This window comes from Heloderma suspectum, chromosome 6 (genome assembly GCF_057233095.1).
Source record: "Heloderma suspectum isolate Gila_16-S chromosome 6, 16-S_ref, whole genome shotgun sequence".
In the NCBI taxonomy this organism is placed as follows: Eukaryota; Metazoa; Chordata; class Lepidosauria; order Squamata; family Helodermatidae; genus Heloderma; species Heloderma suspectum.
The window spans coordinates 47,584,276-47,609,647 of NC_139463.1; the positions used below are offsets into that span (position 1 = coordinate 47,584,276).

The 25,372-nt window shown below is 44.5% G+C and overlaps 1 protein-coding gene across 3 annotated transcripts; it reads right to left on the bottom strand.

The window, feature by feature from the left end:
* Positions 1 to 1,325: 1,325 nt before the first annotated feature.
* Positions 1,326 to 23,725, bottom strand: NFU1 (NFU1 iron-sulfur cluster scaffold). Of its 3 annotated transcripts, XM_084804218.1 has the most exons (9): positions 23,649 to 23,725; positions 19,971 to 20,217; positions 18,128 to 18,234; positions 16,351 to 16,486; positions 12,026 to 12,092; positions 7,815 to 7,929; positions 6,522 to 6,585; positions 4,336 to 4,510; positions 1,326 to 1,920 (listed from the first exon to the last, which is right to left on the bottom strand). In XM_084804218.1, exons 2-9 carry the CDS (start codon positions 20,006 to 20,008, stop codon positions 1,879 to 1,881), a joined length of 744 nt encoding a protein of 247 aa, XP_084660344.1. In that variant the 5' UTR covers positions 20,009 to 20,217; positions 23,649 to 23,725; the 3' UTR covers positions 1,326 to 1,878. The 3 variants fall into 3 exon arrangements, with proteins under 3 accessions (XP_084660344.1, XP_084660341.1, XP_084660342.1); XM_084804215.1 differs by lacking the exon at positions 19,971 to 20,217; XM_084804216.1 differs by lacking the exons at positions 1,326 to 1,920; positions 4,336 to 4,510; positions 6,522 to 6,585; positions 19,971 to 20,217 and adding an exon at positions 6,833 to 7,154.
* Between the last annotated feature and the right edge of the window lie 1,647 nt (positions 23,726 to 25,372).

Consider the following 25,372-nt stretch of genomic DNA (forward strand, 5'->3'; position numbering starts at 1 on the left):
CAAGGTAGCCTAGGAATGATTAACCAAAGACTCAAATGACCACATCACACAATTAGAGAATGGATAATAATTTGTATTTGACAGGATAGCCATTTTGCAACTGCAATTTTTACAGCGCATAAGGGCTGCGGTGGCTTAGCGGTTAAGACGCTGAACTGCAGACTGGAAGGTCGGCAGGACAGCAGTTCAAGACCCGAGTGCTGTATGACGGAGTGAGCTCCCGTCTTCAGTCCCAGCTCCTGCCAACCTAGCAGTTCGAAAGCAAGAAATTGCAAGTAGATAAATAGGTACCGCCTCGGCGGGAAAGGTAACAGCATTCAGTCATGCCGGCCACACGACCACGGAAGTGTCTTCGGACAGCGCTGGCTCTTCGGCTTAGAAACGGGGATGAGCACCGCACCCTAGAGTCGGACACGACTGGTTGGGGACACCTTTACCTTTTACCTTTTACAGTGCATACATGGACGTATCCCATAATTAAGCCAAACATGAATTCATTTTTACCAAATCAGCCATTTCCGTACTTTGAAGATTGCACTTCTACTGCAAGAGTGCTTTCATTGTGAATTGTGTAAGTCATACACTTGTATTTTTTTCAAGATGATAACTTGGTCATTCCAACTTATTTACAAGTTGCATTTTTATTCCCAGTGTTAATTACATAAAAACTGTACATAGCATTGTACACTATGAGCCTTATTCTCTACTGATTTTAGCCCACCAAATCAGTTCAGGCACAAGAGGGGTTGCTCATTAATCTCACTTTATTTGCTCATTTGAACAATCATTGCATTACCTGAGGCAAAGCAATTTCTCATTTATTTTTTAAAGATGGACTGTTTTAAGTAGTTTCCTTAAGGGAGTCCCACTCCTGCAAAACTCCCATTCTTCTAGAGGCACATTCTTAAATTCACTTAATGTAGGCCTTAATATACCCTAATTACCTTCTTGAAATTAAAGCAACTCTAATTACCTTGCTTTAATTAAGGTAGTTAGGAGTAGCAAAAGGGTTGGTTTTCTCCATACTTTCAAGGCTTATTGGTGAAGTTAAGATTCTATTTGAGACTTAACAAGGAACCTGAAGATGGTAGTTCTGATTAACTAAGGTCTTGTGTGATCTTGTGTCGAGATGGCACTGGTGCCCCAAGAAAAGAGAAAGCTGCTCCAAGTCCACTACAGAGTCAAAAGGATGGCCAGATTTCAATTCACATGACTGAAAACAAGAAACTAAGTCAGAAGGTTATGGCACATGCAGCGAGGCCCACTGGGGGTAGGGAAGGAGAATTCTTAAGTACTCACCATCTATGCAAATAAAATAATAGAAATAGATACCAATGATGCTTTATTGGATCAACAGTAGTTTAAAAATGAAAACTGTACAACCAAACGTAAGATCATAATCAGAGCAGAACTAAAAGATTCTGAGAACAATAGGGTTCTGTTCACTAGAGTTTTGCATTTTGTAGCAGCAAGATACATATGCACTGACAAAAGGACTCAAAATAACATCAATGAATGATAGCTGAATTTGATTAGCTCTTAGCCTGAGCAACAAGAAGGGTTCTAAACCATAAATCAATTATTTATATCAATATTTATCACTGCATTGTTCTTCAGAATATGTAGGTCACTGCAGAAGCTACCTAAATCTAAATGAGAGGGAAATATTTATGAATGTCACCATCTGTCCAAACTCATACATGTTCATCCTTTTGTTCAAGAAAACAGGAAATTGACAATCCCTCTTTAAAGAATACTTTTCAGTTGTTTCCTTAGAATCATGAAGCAGAAATGAAAACAGGTCAATTGAGAAGTGTCCAGGAAAAGTGAGGGTTTTTTTTTCCTGTAGTTTAGACAAAGTCCAAAGGTTTCCCTGATTCAGGTTAAGTTCACTTTTTCTTCTTTATCATTATCAACAACCTGAAAGACAACAAACTGTAATACTAAGGCACAGGCCACAGTTATTTCCGAAAATAGGAATGTACACACACACACACACACACACACACACACACAGAGATATAGGCTGTCAAAATCCACAAGGTTCCCTTGAGCTCTGCGTAAGTGAGCCATCTTCTACGCCTCCTTTGTCTGCCCATTCCCTTCCTGCAACAAGTCTTAGCTCTTCGTTTGCCTAGGCCACATATGGGCAACCCATGGCATGCATGCAGCCCCACTGCAGCACGCAGTAGGTACCCAAACCACTCCCGCGCTGCCTAATCTTGCTGCTTCCCCACTGGTTTTCCTTGCCTATTGGAGTGAAAGAAAAGCCTCTTCTTCCTGATTCAACATGCGAGGAAAACAAGCTTCTAGTCAAAAAACAGATCACGTTGTTCCTCCACTAGCAGCTCGTTTTGCTTGCTTGCTAGGTTGAGAAGCTTACTTCCTGACCCAGCATGGAAGGCAAAATTAATGGAGGGCAAGCGTGTGAACAAGGCAAAGGAAACTATAGGGGGAAAGCGACAGGAGGGTGTGTATGGGGGGGAAGTGTGGTAACAGGGTAGATGTGTGTGCGTGTGTGTACGCATACATGGTAGGTGTGTGTGTGTGTATGCATGATGGATGGGTGTGCATGCATGCATGCATAGCATTTGAAGCTGTTACTCTACTTCCCTGAGATGGTGTATAAATGTGTGAGGGACAGAGAGAGAGTGGAAGAGTGGGTGGTGCACGACTAAAGGAGAGAGAAAATAGGATTTCGCCCTGACCACACCAGTGTGCGGCTCCCAACCACTTTCCCCTGAGGAAATGCAGCCCTTGGCCCCAAAAAGGTTGCCCATCCCTGTCCTAGGCCAGGGTGATTCCCACCCCTCCCTTTATCATTCCCTCTAATTGTGAATTCAGATGTGCCAACAGCTATATAGCCAAAATGAGGCCACTGAGAAACAAGAGGAAGCAAGCTTGAAGGAATCCCAAGGTTTGTGAAAAAATTTTTTAAAAAATCTTTAAAAGGTAAAACCTAAAGCAGCAAAGAGAAAAGGCCCAATGAGGACTGAGCATACTCAGTAGCCAAGGAACACCTGAGTGTCAGTTGGGGAAAGGAAAGGAATGGGTGGAATATCCTGGAGCAGGGCAGAGGTGCCAGAAACCCTGAACATGAGCACTCCTGCTAGGAAGTGAGGATACAGTGCAATATTTTACTGCAGATCCCACTTGTGTCCCCTGCCAGACAGACTCCAGTTTTTAGGCACCCAGCTATGCTTGCCTTAAACCTAGGATAAAAGAACTGCACTGCTTGCCTATTACCTACTGAGCCACGTTCAAGGTTATATTGTAAACATACAAAGCCCTACACAACTTGGGATCAGGATACCTAGAAGACCACCTTCTCCTATATATACCCAGCTGACCTTTAAGATCTTTTGAGGAGGCCCTGCTGGTCATTCTGCAACCAACAATATGTTGCCACGTAATATCTTGAAGGTGGGCCTTCACGGCAGTGCCCACCCTCTGGAAAACCCTCCTCTGTTCAGTTCAGGAAGCAGAAAATGTGGTATGTTTCAACTGCCTCCTGAAAATCCACTTGTTCAGCCAAGCCTTCTCTGGCTTGTAAATAATTGCAATTAAACATATGTTGCTCCATCTTACTGTTCCTTGTGTTCTTCTGTACTGTCACTGTAGTTTGAAATTGTTTTTAATAGTGTGTTTTAAATGTATTTGTATTGCTGTTGTAACTGAAATTGTTTTTAGTAGTGTATTTAAATGTGTCTTTTAATATTTGCGCCTGAACCACTTGGAGATTTTTAAATATTCAGAGGTATATAAGTATTGTTAATATAAATAATGGCACAGTCCTATGGGGATAGGCAGCCGCCTCTGAACTTGGAGGCAACCGCCTATCCAAAGCAGGGCAGGCGAAGCACAGAGGGGATCGTTCCCTTCATGCTTTTCCTGTCCCACATTTGCAGCTAGACAGCCAATTTTGGCTGTCTAGCTGTGGGAAGGCAGAGCGGGGGAGGAAGCTGCCGGACGACACATAGGATGTGTGGTACTGGCATTTCTGCCTTTCCCGTCCCAGAACGCCCCGTTTTGGCCACTTTGGAGCGTGGGGGTGTTCCATGCTGCCTGCGAGGCAGTGCGGAAGGGGGGAAGGTCGGTTCTCTGGGAAACAACCTTGGAACATGGGCTCCGAGGTTGGTTCCCGGAAAACCAGATATCCTATGGCCGTCTAGCTGCTGACTAACGGCCATAGGATTGCTCCCTAAATAACTAATAATGATAGCTTTGAAGTGCCAATTTCTGTTTTAAAAACTTGCTTGTAGAAAGATACTTTGAGATCTGGAGAAGAAATTCTATAATAAAAAGAAGTATTTATGCTCTCTAAATTGTGCTTACCTGTTCCACACCTTCTACTTCTGGAATATAGAACTGCAGCATATTTTGTATCCCATTCTTCAGCGTTATGATGGAACTGGGACAACTTGTGCACGAACCTTGCAGCTTTAACTGTACAATCCCATCTTCAAAGCCCTTAAATATGACATCCCCACCATCTTCCTGGACAGTTGGCCTGAGGAACATTGAGTCATACATATATATATGATGGACAAATTGTTAGTGGAAGAATCAAACACTCTAACATTTGAATTATATCTACAAGCAAGGCCCAGATTGCCCCCCAAATGCACTACTTTGCCCTTCCCTTCTTCTGATCCCACCTCTGTACCTTCTGTTGTGGTATTGCTTATGCCAGAACAGCCTGCCTTGTGCAATCCATCAAATCACCTCCCTTCTCCTCCTTTAAATCAACTTCCATCAGCATTTTTTTCTAGAATATTTATTAATTTAATTAATTTATTTAAAATATTTCTTGTCCGCCTTTCAGGACAGGAGCCCTCCCAAGGCAGCTCACAGCAATAAAGTACATAAAAACATTTGAGCCAGAGCTGCGTATATTCTGTTCTCTGCCACAGTAACCCTTATCCTATGCCGTAAGAGCTGATTCCTTCAACTGAAATAAGTTATTCAAATTCAGTAGCTTTGCATACATTTGCCTAGTTTGCAACATTTATTTGGTCTAGACAAGCTGGGTGGTGATGGTGAGAAGCTAAATAGAACATTGTATTCCTTGTTCTTGCCAGCCCTCTTCAATCCCACTGACTTCTGAAATGTTACAACAGATGAACTGGATTACACTGAAAAAAACTAGAAACTTGTGGGGTTTAAAAATACTTTGGCTTGTTTTCTACAGAGAAACAATTGCTTTTTAGAGTTAATTTTTGCTCAGCTGGTTTGTGGGTGTTTTCCATTGTTATAGATATGCTTCAATGTTTCCTTATCTTCTGCTTTTACAGCAACTTTTATTAAACTTTCCCAAAGGCATGCTTTTAACTGCCATCATACTATATCCTTTCCACTAGTCTCCGTGTACAATCAGGGCAAGATATAATGTCCTTCCCCTATACAATAACATGCTGGACCTGGTCGAAAACTGGTCTGGTATTATACTGACTGAAAACCAGAGGGAAGAACTCATATTCAACCCACTTCTTTTTGACATGAACAACAGCACAATTCTATCTCTACAGCACGGGTGGACGACTTGTGGCTCTCCAGATGTTCTGACCTACAATTCCCATCATCCCTCACCATTGGCTATACTAGCTAGGGCTGGCTGATGGTAGCCGTAAGGCTGATGGTAACCGCTCTATGGCAGTGCTCTACCACACTGAAAAGGTCTGTGTTCCTTGTACAGAACTTCTTTATGCAAGTTTGCATTCCTGATGAATTAATTTGAGACTGCTCATATTTATTCAATACTGCTACTACCACCACCAACTAGCTCCTAGCAAATCATCTCCGCTCTCAGAAGCGAAAACTAATTCATCCAGTTCAGAGCTCTGGTATGCATTCAAGAACAAGCTACACCTATATTGCAATTAAAATCAGCAGCTTCATTTCCTACATACATTGGCCTTTCACTTCCCAATAGACTTTCGGACATTTACAAAAGAAACAATGAATACACTGTCAAACTAGCATACACTAAAATGCTGGAAATGCTTCAGTGTGAATATTGACATAATTATCAAAATATAAATGTACAACTGTAAAGACTTTCTCTGATGTCCTTCTGGTTAATGCTGGAGAACAAGCAATGTTAACAGAAATATTTGGCCTTGGAATGAACAAGCAAAATATTCAAAGAGCCTATGCAAAAGAGCATGGATTAATTCCACTAACATTTCCAACTCATACCCCTTTCCCACATTTTAGACATATGTACCGTCATCCCTTGTTGAAGTGTGTTTTAAATCACAGACTTCCAAACCCCCCCAAAAAGCTCATGGTGAAGAAGGGGTGGCAACTTCAGAGCCTGAAGAACTAGGAACATCAAGAGATCACATAGGGAACAAAATGCTGTTTTGACAGCCAACTTACAAAGTAGTGCCAGCTCTGTCAGTGCACTAAATTGACTATCGTTTGAATTTCAGATTTAGAATTTGGCCACCTTCATTGAACTAACTTTTTCCAAAAGCTTTGAGTATAGTAGGCAAGATGTATAGAAGGTAAAGTTGTACCTTATTCTAGTATCCAGCAACTCTTTTATCATTAATACAACTTCATCATCTTCTTCAGATGGAACTTGAATGGTTTATGCAAGACAGAAACAATGACCCATGTTTATCTTAGAATAATCATAGAATAATTGTAAAAATGATTAATAAAATACTGCTTTTCTACAATATTCTTAGAAAATAATGACAATGCACCAGTGAAAATTTCTGAGGTCCAAACTAAATAAAGGTTAACAGAGAAATACTAGGTGGGGAGGGGAGGGAAGTGGTGGGGTATCTCAAGTCCTTCAGTCTCACTCTGATCAGGGCTGCAGGTGGGGTGGGGGGGATTTTAATTTTAGTCCTCCAGCGGAATTTTTGTTAACCCTGTTGGCTTAAATGGAAGGGAAATTAACTATGCCAGCTCCAGGCTAGCATACTTAATGTACCTAATCCCAGGGGAGAAAGGAGGCTCTGGATCCAATAGAACCAAGACCTCCCTCAAGAAGCCCCCAGAACACCCTCTTTTGGGACCTACCACAAGCAGAAACACTGCAGCAGTGCCCGAGGCTGCAGAGCCCCATTGGCACCGTTCTCCACTGGTGGAGTGGCACTTCTGCCTGTGACGGCCATCCAAGGGGGTTAGAACGGCTCTGCCTGTTAAAATAATGAAAATATAGTCTGCTGGGATTCCTTTTCCTTGAGATAAAGGAAATTTCATTACACCTTATGGGGTCAGGAAAGCATTCTGCACAATGAAGGAAGCACTTCCCTCAGTTCAGGAATCAGTCAGAGCTCCATCTATTCTTCCCCGAGAAGGAAGCTGCCTGCCCTCCCAGACAAAGCACTCCTCAAACTCCAAATCATGAAAATGAGAAAAACGGTGCCCCAAATGAACTGAACACAAGTGTGAAACAGCAGAGAAAAAAAGATCCCAAGAGTGTGCCCCCGTGAGTCCCAGCCTATCAGAGCTGCAAAGACTTCACAAGCAGCCCTTGCGAAGAACACAAGAACCACTCTGCTGGGTCATCCTTTCTCAATGGCCATGCTGGCTGGGGAGGCTGGGAGTTGTAGTCCAACACATCTGGAGGGCACCAGGATGGGGAAGGCTGATTTAGTCAGTCCAACACAGAATCTCTAACAGTTGCCAGACAGATGCCTCTACAAGCAGAGCATCAAGGTGATGGCCTTCCACTGTTACTTGTCACTAGCATCTGATACTCAGAGGTACACTGTGCTTGAACACTGAGATTCCATCAAGTCATAATGGCTCATAGCAACTGATAGACCATCAGTTTTGAAATATCAACCATTTACCTGTTTCTGAACGAGGTGCCTCTTCAGTAATGACAGGTAAGCCAGAAGCATAGAAATCCATAATAGTTGCATAAATATCTGGTTTTATTAAATTCCAGTCCACATCCTCATTCTCCTAGGAAGATTTCAAGAAAAGCACAAGTACAGATGAATGGCCTTGCTGGATTGGAGGTCTATCTGGTCCAGCATTCTATTCATAATACTGACCAGCCACATGCCTCTGGGAAGCTCATAAGCAAGGTATTAAATCAACAGTCCCACTGTTTGCTCCTAGGATCCAGGAAACTATACATGGAACCTCCACATTTGGCGACTATGGCTAGTAAGAATCTAACCCTTTAAAAAGATTGTAATGAATTCTACAGTTATGACTTTGTGAAGAAGTACCTCCTTTTGTCTGCTTGATCCTATAGTAATATGTACTTCCTCACATTACTACCTATCATCCTCTTTCAGACACTGGATATGGAAGAGATTTATAATGCAGGCAACCTTGAAGAGTTGGGGCACGTAAAAAAAAAAAAAACAGAACACCAAGAGGATAAAATTTCATCAAAGCAACCAATTTTTCTCTAACTGTTCTAACTTTACCCAGAACTCCAAAGTTCAACCCAAACAGGAACATCTTAGAATACTCCCTGAAAGTGCTCACGCTTAGACTTTAGTTGCAGTGGGAGGGAGCTTCATAATTCGGGTGGGAGAAGGCCTACCACCACCTCATTTTGTGCCCTTGACAACACAGATAGTATGTTTAAGCTGGCAGCCTGAATGGACCCCAGAGATCATCAGGACACATGGAAAGAGGTAGTTTCTCAGGTTGGCCTTTGAAAACTAGTTGCTTTCTTTTCTGACTCTTATTCTGTTGCTGTGCCTTTTATTATTATTATTATTGGTGGTGGCGGTGGCAGCGTTATTTAGATTTATTTTTTTTTAGTCTCTGAGCCATGTTTTAAATTAATATGAAGGTGCTGTATATAAATGTTATAAAATTAACAAAACCAAAACTTCCTTCAGAGTAGAAAAGAAGTCTTACGTGTGGTCATTTTTTATACATACGTTGCTGCACAGGTCAGACAAATGTATTTATTGAGGCATTTCCCACTTTAATATTCCATTGCAGAATCTTTATGAATTGAAGCTGTAATGCTATGGAGTGTTGATGGTGCATCTGCTTCCATTAAGGGGGACAGAACAGGTTTGCTGAAAGGGATGGTCTTCAACCCTCAGATCCATATAAATGCTACAGAAGAGTCAGAATGTAGGTATTTTGCCAGTTGGCAACCAAAGCCTATTAATTCTGAAACCTGCTGTGTATTTATAGCAGATTAGTTAGCCTCTGCACGCTTCAACTCATACACACATGTAGGATTAGTTTAGACACTGCACCAAATCAAAGAAGCTTAACTTCTTTGGTTTTGTGCAATCTCTGAACCAGCAAACCAAAATGAGAAACCATGGTCTGCTGAACTGGGTTGCAAACCATGTTTTATGATGATTATAGTCTGACATGATGTCTGAATTGACAAACAGTTACAGTTAATGCTCTGCCTCTAGAGGCAGCTATACCATGGAGACAGGAGAGATGAAGTGAAAGGATGGGAAATTAAGATAGACAAACAGCTCTTCTTTACTTTGCCTGCGTACTTTGAAAACTCAAACTATGATTTTGGTTCTAAATGAAAAATATGATGTGGCATGACTGATTGATTGATGCCCAATAGCCGAAGCTTTCTGGGCAGATCACAAAAATTAAAGCCACAAAGTGCAGCATAAAATATAAAATATGGAAGCTTAAAATAACAGCACAACCAGAATAAAACCTAGCAGCAATGCAGAGGTTTAAAATACAGATTTAAAACACCAAAGCTAAAAGACTAGGAAGCAAAAATGCTAAAATACTGGGAGAATATAAAGGTCTTCACCTGGCGCTGGAAAGAGTACAATGTAGGTGCCAGGCGAACCTCTCTAGGGAGCTCATTCTACATCTGGGGTGCCACAGCAGAAAAGGCCCTCTTCCTGGTAGCCACCTGCCTCACTTCCGTTGGCAGGGGCTCATGGAGAAGGGCTGCTGAGGATGATCTCAGGGTCTGGGCAGACACATATGGGAGGAGGCGATCCTTCAGATAACCTCGCCCCAAGCCATTAAGGGCTTTGAATGTTAATACCAGCACTCTGAATTGGGCCCGGAAATGGACTGACAACCAGTGCAGCTGGAAGAGTACTGGCATAATGTGATCTCATTGGCCAGTCCCTCTTAACAACCTTGCTGCCCTATTTTGGATTAGCTGAAGTTTCCGGACCATTTTCAAAGGCAGACCCAACTATAATGCATTTCAGTAATCCAGAAGAGAGGTTATCAGAGTATGGATAACTGTAGCTAGGCTATCTCTGTCCAGATAAGGGTATAGTTAGTATACCAGCCTAAGCTGATAAAAAGTGCTCCATGCCACTGAGTTCACCTGTGCCTCAAGTGACAGTTCTGGGTCCAAGAACACCCCCAAACTACAAACCTGATCCTTTAGGGGGAGTGCAACCCCCTCCAGAACAGCTTCAACATCACCTAACCAGGCAGACAAACCACCCACTAACAGTACCTCCAGCTTGTCTGGACTGAGTTTCAGTTTATTGGCCCTCATCCAGTCCATTACTGTGCCCAGGCACTGATTCAGAACAGCCACTGCCTCACCTGGATTTGATGAAAAAGAGAGGCAGAGCTGGGTGTCAGCCACATACTGATGGCACCTCAGCCCACACCTTAGGATAACCTCCCTATAGGGGATAAAATGGAGCCCTGTGGAACCCCGTGGCATAATTGCCAAGGAACAGAGCAATAATCCCCCAGCACCACCTTCTGGAATCAGCCACCACCTTCTGGAATCAGAGCGGAACCACTGCAGTGCAGTGCCTCCAACTCCCAACCCAGACAACCTATCCAGAAGGATACCATAGTTGATGTGTAAAATGAGCCAAAATGAGAGGCTTCATTAACTTCTCTCGCAATAATTATACATGGCTACAAGACCTTCTGTGCTATGATTAGATATGCCCTTATCAAGAGGCAAACTTTTGGGAATTTGGCTTATCTGCATACTATTGAGAGGGTCAGTGATGTAACTGTACAAGCCAGTCCTTTTGTTGTGGTGTCTTCTTATCATTTGTATGCTGTCTTAACGGAATTCTTGTAGCAACGTTACTGTGATTCCATTGGGTTCGATTCAGACTAAGTTAGCTGCACTAAGTCCCATTGAAATCCATGCGAAAAGTTAGTCATGACTTAAGTCCCATTGTTTGTATTCTCCCATATGAGTCTGCCCATGTTTCAAGTGTTTTGGGGGAGGCTGTTCTCTCAGTCCCGCCACCAGAGGCACGTTTAGTGGGCGCACAAGAAAAGGTCTTCTCAGTGGCCACTCCCAGGCTCTGGAACTCTGTGTCAAGGGAGGCTATGTTGGCTCCCCCTTGTTGCCCTTCCGCTGGCAGGCAAAGATGTTTTTACTCAGGCAGGCATTTGGCATGTACACTGGCTTACTGAAGGAAGTTTTAACTGGTTGGATGCAGCATTTTTCTTTTTATTGTTGTGCTTTTATTGATTTATTTTAATTGACTTTGCTTTTATATGTACTTTACTATTGTGTTCTGCTTTGAACACCATTTTTGGTGGAAAGGCAGGATATAAATTTAATAAATAAATAAATGGGAACTACGGGCAACTAACTAAGTCTGCATCCAATCAGCTGTCTTTTTTCTTATTCTGTTGTTCACTACCTTGAGGGTTATTTTTTTTTTAAAGGCATTATATATATTGCACACACAAAAACAAAACCCCACGTGGATAAGGTTTTGTTTCTCTTCCATAAGACTGCCACTTCATTGTTACCTTGGAACAAGATCCATAAGCAATGCCTTAGCATGTTATTTTCAAAGAACTCTAAACACAATTTGCAAAGGAAAGAAGTGATCAGTTTTGACCAGCAATCAAATCCAAAATTTTGAAGCTTCAGATGGGAAAAAGGGGTAGAGCCCTAAGTTTCTGGCATATGCTTCAAAACAGACATAAATGCATGGTCTCTTCTATTTTTAGAACATTGTAAGGAGAGCTTTCCAGCTGATGCTAAACAATTTGGGAATGGAGTGCACTTCCATTATCACTCCCTGCAGACTTTGTGCAAGCTTCTGTTCATGTTTAGAGCATTACAGTCTTACTTTGGGCTTACCTTTGTGACAGTGATGAAATCTGTCCCAAAGAAGATGCTTTTAACTCCTTCAATCCTGAAGAGCTGTCTACCAAAACAAAAAAAAACCCAAGACTCTGAAAAAAAAAGACCATCATCCAACTCCTGCTAATTGTGAGCTTCCTGGTTTCTTCATATTCATAAATAAATAAATGCAATAAATATTAGTTTACACATGACTGTTTGCGGCTTGATGCCCACAGTACCCCTAAGGCTGCAATCCTAGACACACTTGCCTGAATTCAGTTCTACTCACTTCCACGAAGATATGCATGGGATTGGGTTATCAGACACATCAGGGCAAATCAAAACTCTCTCTGTAAAATCTTACTTAGTTCATACTTAATCCAGGACCGTAAAGTAGTTAACTAATCTGTGCCAGGTATAAATCACCTTCAGGCATACCCAGCAAAAACTAACATGTCAACTAACATGTCATGCATACAGACAGACAAGCTAGTCAACATTTTTGTGGACTAATTTGCAAGACTGATATAATCTGACCACTTGTGACATTGCTACAGCACTATGCTGCAGTAGCCCTGTATGCTCACAATCCCTATGTGAGGAATATCTATATCAATAGAGGAAGATCTAGGACTGAGCTTATTGTATGTAAGGGGTAAATTACATATTACATTGAAGCTGCAGGTAAAAAAGGCCCCATGACCCCTTCTCCCTTTACAAGGGATCCTAAGGAAGGTTTGGGGGGTTTTTACACTGGAGAAGGGAAGGCAGCAGGGGAGTGCTCATCTTTCCCCTGAAAATGCATCTCACCTGCTTTTAACCCCACAGGGTTCCATACTAGGGTTTGAAAGGTAGAGATGGGCCCAGAACTGGCAGGGGTAAAAACAATTGGGAGAGGGAATGTTTCAGGGTAAAAACAAAGCAAGGAAATTATTAAGCTCTTCCTACCCTCCCGTCCCCCTTCATGGATCACTGCCTTGTTGTGGCGAAGGGGCTTACGTAACTCAGTGAAGCCATAAGCTATACCGTGCAGGGCCACCCAAGATGGACACGTCATGGCAGAGAGTTCTGACAAAATGTGGTCCACTGGAGAAGGAAATGGCAACCCACTCCAGGATTCTTGCCAAGAAAACCCCATGGAACGTATCACAAGGCTAAAAGATACGACGCCAGAAGATGAGCCCCTCAGGTCGGAAGGTGCCCAATATACTACTGGGGAAGAGCAGAGGGAATTTCCAAGTAGCGCCAGAAAGAGTGAAGTGGCTGGGCTAAAGCCGAAAGGACACTCGCTGTGGATGTGTCTGATGGTGAAAAGAAAATCTGATGCTGTAAATAACAATATTGTTTCGGAACCTGGAATGTAAGATCAATGAATCAAGGTAAGCTGGAGGTGGTCAAACATGAGACGGCAAGACTGAACATCGACATCTTGGGAATCAGCGAACTCAAATGGACAAGCATGGGCAAATTTAATTCAGGTGACCATCGTATCTACTACTGTGGGCAAGAATCCCTTAGAAGAAATGGAGTAGCACTCATAGTCAACAAAAGGGTGGGAAAAGCAGTACTGGGGTACAACCTCAAAACCAACAGAATGATCTCAGTACGAATCCAAGGCAAACCATTCAACATCACAGTAATTCAAGTCTATGCCCCAAACACTGATGCTGAAGAAGCTGAGGTTGATCGGTTCTATGAAGACCTACAACACCTTCTAGAACTAACACCAAAAAAAAGATGTCCTCTTCATCACAGGGGATTGGAATGCCAAAGTAGGAAGTCAAGAAATCAGCGGGATAACAGGCAAGCATGGCCTTGGTGTACAAAATGAAGTAGGACAAAGGCTAATAGAGTTTTGCCAAGAGAACACGCTGATCATAGCAAACACTCTTTTCCAACAGCACAAGAGGCGACTCAACACATGGACATCACCAGATGGTCAATATCGAAATCAGATTGATTATGTCCTTTGCAGCCAAAGATGGAGAAGCTCTATACAGTCAGTAAAAACAAGACCTGGAGCTGACTGTGGCTCAGATCATGAGCTTCTTCTTACAAAATTTCGGCTTAAATTGAAGAACATAGGGAAAACCACTAAACCATTCAGGTATGACCTAAATCATATCCCTTACGAATATACAGTGGAGGTGAGGAATAGATTTCAGGGATTAGACCTGATAGACAGAGTGCCTGAGGAACTGTGCACGGAGGTCCGTAACATTGTTCAGGAGGCAGCAACTCAATCCATCCCAAAGAAAAAGAAATGCAAGAAAGCAAAGTGGCTGTCTGATGAGGCTTTACAAGTAGCTGAGGAAAGAAGGGAAGCGAAAAGCAAGGGAGAAAGGGGAAGATATATCCAATTGAATGCAGAGTTCCAGAGAATGGCAAGGAGAGACAGGAAGGCCTTCTTAAATGAACAATGCAAAGAAATCGAGGAAAACAACAGAATGGGAAAGACTAGAGATCTCTTCAAGAAAATCGGAGATCTCAAGGGAACGTTTTGTGCAAAGACGGGCATGATAAAGGACAAAGAAGGCAGGGACCTAACAGAAGCAGATGAGATTAAGAAGAGGTGGAAAGAATACACAGAAGAACTATACAGGAAAGATCTGAATGTCCCTGATAGCCATGATAGTGTTGTCACTGAACTTGAGCCGGACATCCTAGAGAGCGAAGTCAAGTAGGCCTTAGGAAGCATTACTAACAACAAAGCTAGCGGAGATGACAGTATTCCAGCTGAGCTATTTAAAATCCTAAAAGACGATGCTGTTAAAGTGCTGCACTCAATATGCCAACACATTTGGAACACTCAACAGTGGCCACAAGACTGGAAAAGGTCAGTTTACATTCCAATTCCAAAGAAGGGCAACGCCAAAGAGTGTTCAAACTACCGTACAATTGCACTCATTTCACATGCCAGCAAGGTGATGCTCAAAATCCTACAAGCTAGGCTTCAGCAGTATGTGAACCGAGAACTACCGGAAGTACAAGCTGGGTTTCAAAGAGGCAGAGGAACTAGAGATCAAATCGCCAACATTCGCTGGATCATGGAGAAAGCAAGAGAATTCCAGAAAAACGTCTATTTCTGCTTCATTGACTACGCTGAAGTCTTTGATTGTGTGGCTCACAACAAACTGTGGCAAATTCATAAAGAGATGGGAGTACCAGACCACCTTACCTGTCTCCTGAGAAACCTGTATGAGGGACAAGAAGCAACAGTATGAACCAGACATGGAACAGTCGATTGGTTCAAAATTGGGAAAGGAGTACGACAAGGCTGCATATTGTCACCCTGCTTATTTAATTTATATGCAGAGTACATCATGAGAAATGCCGGGTCGGAATTAAGATTGCCGGGAGAATTATCAACAACCTCAGATACGCAGACAATACCACCCTAATGTCAGAAAGCGAAGAGGATCTAAAGAGCCTCTTGTTGAGGGTGAAAGTGGAGAGTGCAAAAGCTGGTTTGAAACTCAACATTAAAAAACGAAGATCATGGCATCTGGCCCTATCTCTTCCTGGCATAGAGAAGGGGAAGAAATAGAAGCAGTGACAGATTTTATTTTCTTAGGCTCCAAGATCACCGCAGACGGTGACTGTAGCCATGAAATTAAAAGACGCTTGCTCCTGGGGAGGAAAGCTATGGCAAACCTAGACAGCACAGTAAGAAGCAGAGACATCACCTTGCCGACAAAGGTCCGTCTAATCAAAGCTATCGTTTTCCCAGTAGCAACGTATGGCTGTGAGAGCTGGACTATAAGGAAGGCTGAGAGCCGAAGAATTGATGCCTTCGAACGGTGGTGCTGGAGAAGACTCTTACGAGTCCCCTGGACTGGAAGGAGGTCAAATCAGTCCATCCTAAAGGAAATCAACCCGGACTGCTCATTGGAAGGACAGATACTGAAGCTGAAGCTCCAATATTTTGGCCACCTAATGCGAAGAGAAAACTCCCTGGAAAAGACCATGATACTGGGAAAGATTGAAGGCAAAAGGAGAAGAGGACGGCAGAGGATGAAATGGCTAGATAGCATCACCGATGCAAAGAATATGAATTTGAGCACACTCCGGGAAAGAGCGGAGGACAGGAAGGCCTGGCGTGCTATGGTCCATGGGGTCACGAAGGGTCGGACACGACTGACCAACAACAACACCCTCCCGTCCCTTCTCAGATGCAAATCACCCGCCCAAGAATGCTTTGCAAGGGATAAAATGCCCTCAGGGTTTCATTACATGCAGCTGCAATGCAGTATGTAGTTTGCCTCAAGTAGATATCATTGAAAACGATTTGTTCTGGGCATATATCCAAGCCATTGCCACACAAATTACAAACAACAAACCTTGCTAAAGGCGAGCAATATGTAGAAGCTGGAGAGGTGAATTCTATAGTTCTAGACTCCAGGACTGGTTTTCCTGGGATAAATTTCAAGCTGTTTGGATTTGGAGTGTCCTGGGTCTGAATAAACATAGACCTCACTGAAATAAAAAATATCAATTAAAATATGAAAATATTAGTATAGCCTGATTTGGATACATCCTTCCTAACATATTAAATATAAACAGGATAAGTAGAGGTCTGCTGGACCAGACCATCTAATGCAGCATTCTGTTTCCACCAGGAGCCAGCCAGATGCTTCTTGGTGCTCACAAGCAGGATATGAAAGCAATGGCATTCCCATTGTATTTGTCTTCAGCATCTGGTACTCAGAATCACACCATCTCTGAACATGGAGGTTCCATTTAGCTATCATGGCTAAGAGGCTTTGAGAGATTCTTTTCTTTCCTTATTATCAGGCAGTATCAAATAACTGATATCCCACAAAGCAAAGAGGCAGCAACTATTTACATTTACTATCTCCTATGAAATAATTACATATACATTATATATGTATGTTACTATTCATTACATGCTGCAGTGGTTATGTCCTGGGAATTATGTTAATTTGGCAAAATGTACATTTCAGAAGGAATAACATTTTCTAGCATCAAAGAAACAAAAGCAGGCTCTAGAGCTTTCATGTAATAAGCAGTTTTGCTGTTATTAGCCTACAAATCAAACAACATATAAATCATTCAATTTCGAATGCCAGCACCTCTTATGCCAACAGCCTATTTGACTTCAATGTACTCAAGTTTCCAGCTTTAGCACTGGAATGTCAATTTTTAAAATGTTTAGAATTCCACAGAATGGTGAGAGTGAGTGTGGGGGGGGGGGAGAGTAACTGGTTTGCCTAACTCCCAAATAGCATAAAGTAAGTACCCTGGAGATGGGGACGAGAGTTGAGGGACTGTTTACTATAAGGTTAAAGAACTCCCCTCCCTGCATTATACAACAAAGTTTCATGACGGAGAAAAGGAAGCAGGACACATTTCCCTTTCCCATCGTGCAGAAACTTCCTAACCCCAATATATAGCAATAAAGGGTTTGGGACTGGCAGCCAGAGGATTGGGGGGGGGAGGTGTCCACCCCCGCTGAGCTCCAAATATCGCTATAAGATTCCCATTCTTTCGATTTTTCATTTTTATCTTTGTACTCTTCTTTTCCTTCAAAAAGGATTGCTAACAATAACATACCAAATAAATACAGTAATATCAAAAACAAGAAAACAATATGAAAAATTATTTAACTCTATATGCTTCCAGACACTAAATAAATAAATTACATGCTCTGAACCTTCTGGAAATGCTTCTCATCTGCTGTCAGATGTTGGAACAAGTAATGGAAAAGAACACAAAAGGCCACAGAAGAGCAAAACAACCAAGAGCAGAACAACCTACTAGATAAGATGTGGGGGCCCTGTAAGCACTGGGTTCTTCTGTTTGTTTTCCCTTAAACTCAGAGAGGCTCAACCCCTTTATTTTCCTGACTTACAGACGGTCAGCTGTAACAAAACAAGGGAAACCCGGATCGATAGATTAAAAGATAGAAGGATGTATGCACTTTATATTTGGAAGCAGTACTGCTGATTTCACTACTCACTGTTCAGCGGGGGCAGCTGTGGGACTAAACAGTGTAATGATTCAATATTTTTGTCATGAAGAAGTAATTTCAGAGAAGACAGGATTACAGGTTTTCTTAACCATATTTCCCCACTTCAGGACAAGCATAATACTCACTTTTCATCTGTGGTACTGCTGGAGGAAGAAGCAGCTTCTGTTGTGCAGCAAAATGTAGCGGTCGTTTAGTTGCTACATTAACATTTTTGAATCCCAAATGACAGCAGCTCAAAGAAGAAAAAATGACAATCTTAACAAGACTGTAATAATTTCAGGCTCTTATAGTCTTATGGCACATCTCACACCACACCCCAAACATCAACGGTTTAGAACTACTCAGTAAAAGCTGGAGGGAGCAATCCTATGGCTACAACACAGAGGCTAGACGGCCATAAGATATCTTGTTTTCTGGGACAACCTTGGAGCCCGCGCTCCGAGGTTGGTTCCTGGAGAACAGACCTCCGCCCACTTCCGCGCTGCCTCCAAGGCAACGTGGAACAGCCCTGTCCTCCGCACTTGCAAGAGGAGCGCGAAGTGGCTGAAAAGGGGCATGTCTGGAGGTGTTCTGGGGCAGGGAGGGCGGAAATGCCTGTACGACACAGTCAATGTATCCTCCTTCCCCACTCAGCCCTCCCGTGGCTAAACAGCCGCGATCAGCTGTCTAGCCGAAAATGCAGGGCAGGAGGAATGCAGAGGGAACGATCCCCTCCGTGCTTCTCCTGCCCCGCTTTGGATAGGCAGTCGCCTCCGAGTTTGGAGGCAGCTGCCTATCTGGATAGGATTGTGCCCTAACTGTCCTATTCTGCAGATTTAGATCTTGCCTATTTTATGGCTCAAGGCAGGTAAGAATATTCCTTATATTTTTCATGATCACAAACTTGGTCAAGTTTGGCTGACCAAACTCGACCAAGGCCCTCAGAGTCAATGGCTGAATGAAGATTCGAATTCCAACAACCTGTTCACAACAGTACCCCAGCACTGCGTTTTTTCCTTTGTGGTCCCATGAAAGCAGGAGATATTGAAAAGGCTGCAGATCTTTGTTTTTGTTTTGAATAACTGGGAGTTATAAAAAACATTGTTGTAAATTAATAACTGCTCCTCTGGGTTACAGTTATTACTAGACTCAATCCAGCACTGCGTACACATGGTCCAGTTTTTCTCTTCCCCATAAGGGCAAAACAGGAAATGCAGGTCATCTCTAGAGCTTTTAAAGTGCAGTTTAGGCGAGGCATACAGTATCATTATTTGCATGACTGTCATAAAGAGCAAGTTATCAGCACAGCTCTAACAAATAGGAAAAAATAATAATTTGTTGAATTAGCTTGCTTCGATGAAAAAACATGCAAACTTTTGAGCACCGACAACTCAAAAGCTTGCATATTCTTTCATCACCAAAAATACAGCTAAATATATAAGCTATCTGTTGGGGACACTTCAAGTATTGAGATTGCAAACTCCTCAGAACATCAAACCATCTTTCATACTTCTGATACTCTATAAAGCATAAAAACATATGCAAATTGGTTAGTCTTTAAGGTGTCAAAAGTAGGGTGGGCTGCTTTACAGAGGATAGTCTCTATTTGAAGGTGTCTTCAGAGGCCAGTCCTTTTATTTGAAGGGCTGTCCTGTCCAAATGTGATTTAAATCTAAAGAACCATAAGAAGGGAGAGCAGAGACCTTGAACTTGCCCATCTACAATGATCTGGACAGCAGTTACAGGGGTCACAATCTCCCCCACTACGATGAAATATATTATACTTCTATTTAAATTATAGTAATTATTTCTACATTTCCATCTATACATATACAGTCAGGGCCAGAAATATTGGAACAAGGATAACTGTTTTGGCAGTTGGCCTCTGTACACTACCACATTGAAGTTGAAAGGAAACACACCCAGATGGGAGCAAAGTCAGGACTTTCAGCTGTAATTCAAGGGGTGTGACAAAAGTGGGGCACTAACCATTCAGGAAGGACAGCCAGTGGCATACCCCCCTCCATCGCTGGTGGCTCATAAGTAATGGAACGAATGGCCTAGCAGCTGCATGGCTAGCTGTGGCCTGTTTCCTGGGTATCCCATGACCAATCAAGCAGATAAAAGGCCTGGAGGCGGTTCTGAGTGTTACATGTGCATTTGGTAGCTGTTCACTGGAACCTCCAACATGAGGCCCAAAGAGGTGTCCATGTGAGCGCAGGAGGCCATCATTAGGCTGAGGAAACAAAATAAACCCATCAGAGAGATAGCAAAAACAGTGGGAGTGGCCAATACAACAGTTTGGAACATCCTGAAAAAAAAGAAATTAACTGGCAAGCTCAGCAACAGCAAAAGGCCTGGAAGACCACGGAAGACAACTAAAGTGGATGGCCGCAGAATTCTGCTCATGTGAAAGGGTTCCTCTTTACCAACATCTAGCCAGGTCAAGAACACTCTTGAGGAGGTAGGCATGTCATTGTCAACATCTACAGTGAAGAGACAGCTTTATGAATGTAAATACAGAGGCTTCACAACAAAACGCAAAATACTGGTAACGCTCAAGAACAGACAGGCCAGATTAGCCTTTGCCAGCAAACACCTAAAAAAGCCTGCCCAGTTCTGGAATAAAATTCTTTGGACTCAATGATGGGAAGAGGAAAGTATGGAGAAGGTAAGGAACAGCTCATGATCCAAAGCAGACCACATCATCTGTCAAACATGGTGGAGGCAGTGTTATGGCATAGGCATGTATGGCTGCCAATGGAACTGGGTCACTGGTGCTTATTGATGACCTGACTGCTGATAAAAGCAGCAGGATGAATTCTGAAGTGTATACGGCTATACTTTCTGCTCAGATTCAGCCAAATGCTGCCAAATGGATAGGACGCTGCTTCATACTGCAGATGGATAATGACCCAAAACATACAGGAAAGGCTACCCAAGAGTTTCTCAAGACAAAGAAGTGGGATGTTCTTCAATGGCCAAGTCAGTCTCCTGATCTCAACCCAATACAGCATGCTTTTCACTTACTGAAGACAAGACTGAAGGCAGAAGGACTCACAAACAAGCAGCAGCTGAAGGCAGCTGCAGTAAAGGCCTGGCAAAGCATCTCGAGGGAGAAAACTCGGCATTTGGTCATGTCCATGGGTTCCAGATTTCAGGCAGCCATTGACTGCAAAGGATTTGCATCCAGGTATTAAAGGCAATCCTTAAGTTTGAAATGATGTTGGTTTGTTCCATTACTTATGAGCCACCAACGATGGGGGGATGTATGCCACTGGCTGTACTTCCAGAATGGTTAGTGCCCCACTTTGGTCACACCCCATGAATTACAGCTGAAAGTCCTGACTTTGCTCCCATCTGGGTGTGTTTCCTTTCAGCTTCAATGTGGTGGTGTACAGAGGCCAACTGCCAAAACAGTTATCCTTGCTCCAATATTTCTGGCCCTGACTGTACATTAGAATCTGTAAGTTTTATACCAATCTGTCCTCCTTTTTTATTATGCATTTCTTCTTTTTTGGTGAGATGTAAGTGCCCACCCCAGACAAGACTCTGTTGTTTCTAGCTCACAGGGTTGTTGTGAGGATAACACTGGAGGAGGGATAAAGTTGAAGGAAGACAGAAACTGTATGCCACCCTGAGCTCCTTGGAAGAACAGTGGAATCTAACATCAGATTACTGTCATTAACATGAACAGTAAGATAATGTTGATTAATGACAATTGTTTTCATGAGATTGTCACCAGTAACAACAGTAACTAAAGGAGTGCCCCTTTAGTTAAGGTGAGTCACCATTATAAGCCTCAATATTATTTGGCTTGTAAAATGACATCTGTTGAGCTAATAAGATGAAACTTGGCACCCATGATCTATGTGATGATATACAACTGTGCAAAATTTCAAAGTAATCCAATAAAAATTACCACAGGTGCAGCTAGTGAAAAACTGCTGAAAATGGACACATTTGTATTTTTACTCTAAACTGCAGCTCAGTATATCATATATTTCTTTCAAATGTTGGTGAAAACTACTGATGCACATTCTTGATATGTGCCTTTCATTGGTTTGGTGAAGTTCTGGGCAGTGGTTCAAAAGTTATTAAGGTTTTTCTGCCCCGTGAAAGCCTACGGCAGCAATTGTTGAAAACTCTATTGGGCATGCTCAGATTCACTCTGAAGCTAGAATGCTGCCAGTACTCTAGTGTTTTCAGAGAAATTCCATTACAAAGGGCTTTTATGTGCAATGCCTATTCCTTTAGATATGGAATGTTACCTCACAAGGTGAGATTACATGTTACTACACAGATTAGGACCCTAGCATTGGGGGGTGGGGGTTGCGGGACCTTAACCCTTTCCCCACCACCCTGCTGTGATCCCAACCTATATCACGCCACCCATGCCTCCAATTTACATTGCCAAAAAGGCATCCAGTTGTAACCTACGTTGCAGGCACAGGACAAAGGGTTAAATCCCCCTACCCACCATTCTAAAGTCCTGATCCATATGAGGTCCCATGTACTTTTGAATTTTAAAAAAGGCGGGGGAGGGGGGAACCTAGCTACATTTTAAATTTTAACATGCAGTTTGGCCCTCAGAGGACTTAGGAGGGGTTGGGATGGAATGCACTGGTGGGGGAAGCAGAAGGATCACCTTTCTGAAAGCGGACATGTAGCACAAGGGCCCCAATCCTTCTTATTTTCTGTGTGACATGAAAAGGACATGAAAGGATTGCGTCTCACTCTAGGGGTATATTCACATGTTACACCAAACATGTGTTCACACTCCATGTATGCTCATTACGATGTTTGGGAGAATCTAGCCCTATTCAGTCATTCTCATTGCATGCAAGCAGCTAGCTCCCCTCCCTCCCTCAGCCTTCCCGTTGCTTTGTACGTGTGAAGGGCAACGATCTGCAGAGGGCAGTCCTCTCTATCTGTGGAAATCATTTTCGAGATTTCAGAACCCCGATTCTTAAAATGAAATCAAGCGTACTATGAGTTAAGTATTTATAATCCCATTTATCATATGGTTAAGTTTGTAAAAAAGAGAGAGACTGAAGTGGGGTTGAGGGTAGGGCTGCCTACATCGTAATTACAAATTTCCTTTTCCAAAAGCCAGGGAAATTCAATGACAACGACGCCCTGCCAAGGCTAGGCCTGCCCCGCGTTGGCTCGAGCTCCGCAACGCCCGGGAGCCGGGAGCGAAGGCCGATGCCTTCACAGGCGCGCCCGAGTTCCGCGTGCTGCCCGCAGCGTCACGGCGGGCGCGCTGGCCGCTCGCCCAGCGGGCGCCGCCTTCCCGGGCCAGCAAAGCCGCCCGCGCTGTCCTGGCCCCGAGCCGCCCGCTGCAGCGTCGGGCCCGCGCGCCAGAAGAGGCTCCCTCTCGCTGGGGCCCCGTCCCGCCGGCCTCGGGGCCCGGGCCAGGTCAGCTCACGGGACGGCTCCTCCCGCACCGCACCGCGGCGGGGCTCGGGCGCTTCAGAAGGCCGGCGGGGCCAGCAGGGCTCGGGCCGGAAGGCCGAGCGGCGCCTCCTGCCCTCAGCCCGGCCCCGCTCGCTCTTCCGAGGGCGCGGAGGGAGGCCAGCCTCCCGGGACCCCCTCTCCGGGGAGGGGCCCGGCCCGCCACGTCGCGTCTCCGCTCGGCCGCAGGGAGGCGCCGCCGTCACCTACCGGCCGCCCAGCCCCGCCGCGGCCGCCCCCAGCCGCCTCGCGCCCGCCATCTTGGCTCTTCTCCGTCTCCGAGGGGCGGCGGGGGAAGGACCCCTCCCGCCGGGCTGCCCGCGCCAGCGCCTGACCCGCCCGGCGGCCGCGGCGTCGGGGGCTCGTTCTCGCCGCGCCTCTGCTGGCCGGAGCGGGAACTGCGAGCTGGAGCCGGGGGCGCGTCCCCGCCTGAAGCGCAGGGCGCGCGCCGGGCCCGTGCCGGGGCGGCGCGCGCGGGATCCCCGCCCCGCCAGCCTGCGCATGCGTGCTCCGCGAAGAGGGCTGCCGGCCGAGTCGCTGTGGCGAATCGAGGCCCTCCTGCGCAGCCGTCCTGGCCGGCCCTGAAAGCGGCGCGCCCGGACAACTGCGGGGCCTTTTCGGCGGCGGCGCCCGGCGTGCGGGATGCTCTGCCCGGCGAGGCTCGCCTGGCGGCCGCGCTCTCACCCGTTCGGGCGCTTATCCTCGCGGGCGCGTCGAAGATCAGTTTTCGTTCTTCACACGGTTTTATTTTGCCGCTTTCTTCACTTTGGTGTTCTGGGCTGCATTGTTTTATTGCTCCTTCTTGCTGCTGGCTTTATTTTGGTTGCATCGTACGTGCTGGTGTTTTCATTGTTTTACTCCTTTGCACTTTATATTTTTGATTTACCTGTGCACCACCCAGAGAACTTAGGTTATTGAGCAATCTAAAAGTGTGAGAAACATACGGAGGAAGTGGGGCCTCTGTAAACAGAGGAGGAGCTCAGTAGGGGGAGGCAACCTGGGGGCCGCCAGATGTTTTGAACTGCAACTCCCATCAGCCCCAGCCAGCATGGCCAATTGTAAGGGGTTATGGGTGCTGTAGTCCAAAACATCTGGAGCACCAGGTTGCCTACCCCTGGCCTTTGCCTACCCCTGACCTAGGATGTGTGCAGCTGTGTGGCCCTATCCAAAGCATGTATACTCAGAAGTAAACTCAAAACTTTGTGCAAGGGAACGTACATACCTCGAAGCACAGCTGTAGCCCTCTGCTCTCATTTGCCTGCTTATTCAGAAGTAACCCTCACTGTGTTGCATCAGGCTTACTCTGAAATAAATGCCCAGGAGATATTTCAAGGAAGGACTTCCTGGTTTGCTGCTCTGTCTCCTCCTCACTACTACGCTACATGAGGACTGCAGTCCTCTAAGGGAGCACACCTATAAGGGAGCAAACACCACTGTGTATTAGAAAACGTATTAAGATGAATCTTAATGAATCTATGACTGTTTTGACACATATCGGACACGTCAATCACAGGTGCATTTGGCGCATGGTGATGGGGTGATGAGGAGAGTATCTGCTTCTCTCCCAAGGGAGGGATTTGAACTCATGGCCCTAAGTTCCTGATGGACTGCACCAAGATGCCTCAGATGCTGTGCTGTGAGCCTGGTAGTAAATGTGCCCCCTTTCCTTTGGAAAATGGTTATTTCCATTATGGACAGTACAAGACGGTGCAGCAGCAGCAGCGACCTGCAGGCAGGTGGTAGACTAGAGCCAGAGAGGAACTGCAGGGTTTGAACACACTTCCTTTCCGACTCCACAGGCCAGATAGGATGCCTGTCGTTTCCTCTGCAGTAGCCCTCACTGGTCACGGTGTAGGGCAGTCTCCCCCAACCTAGTGCCCTCCAGATGTTTTGGACTACAACTCCCACCAATCCTTACCATTGGCCATTCTGGC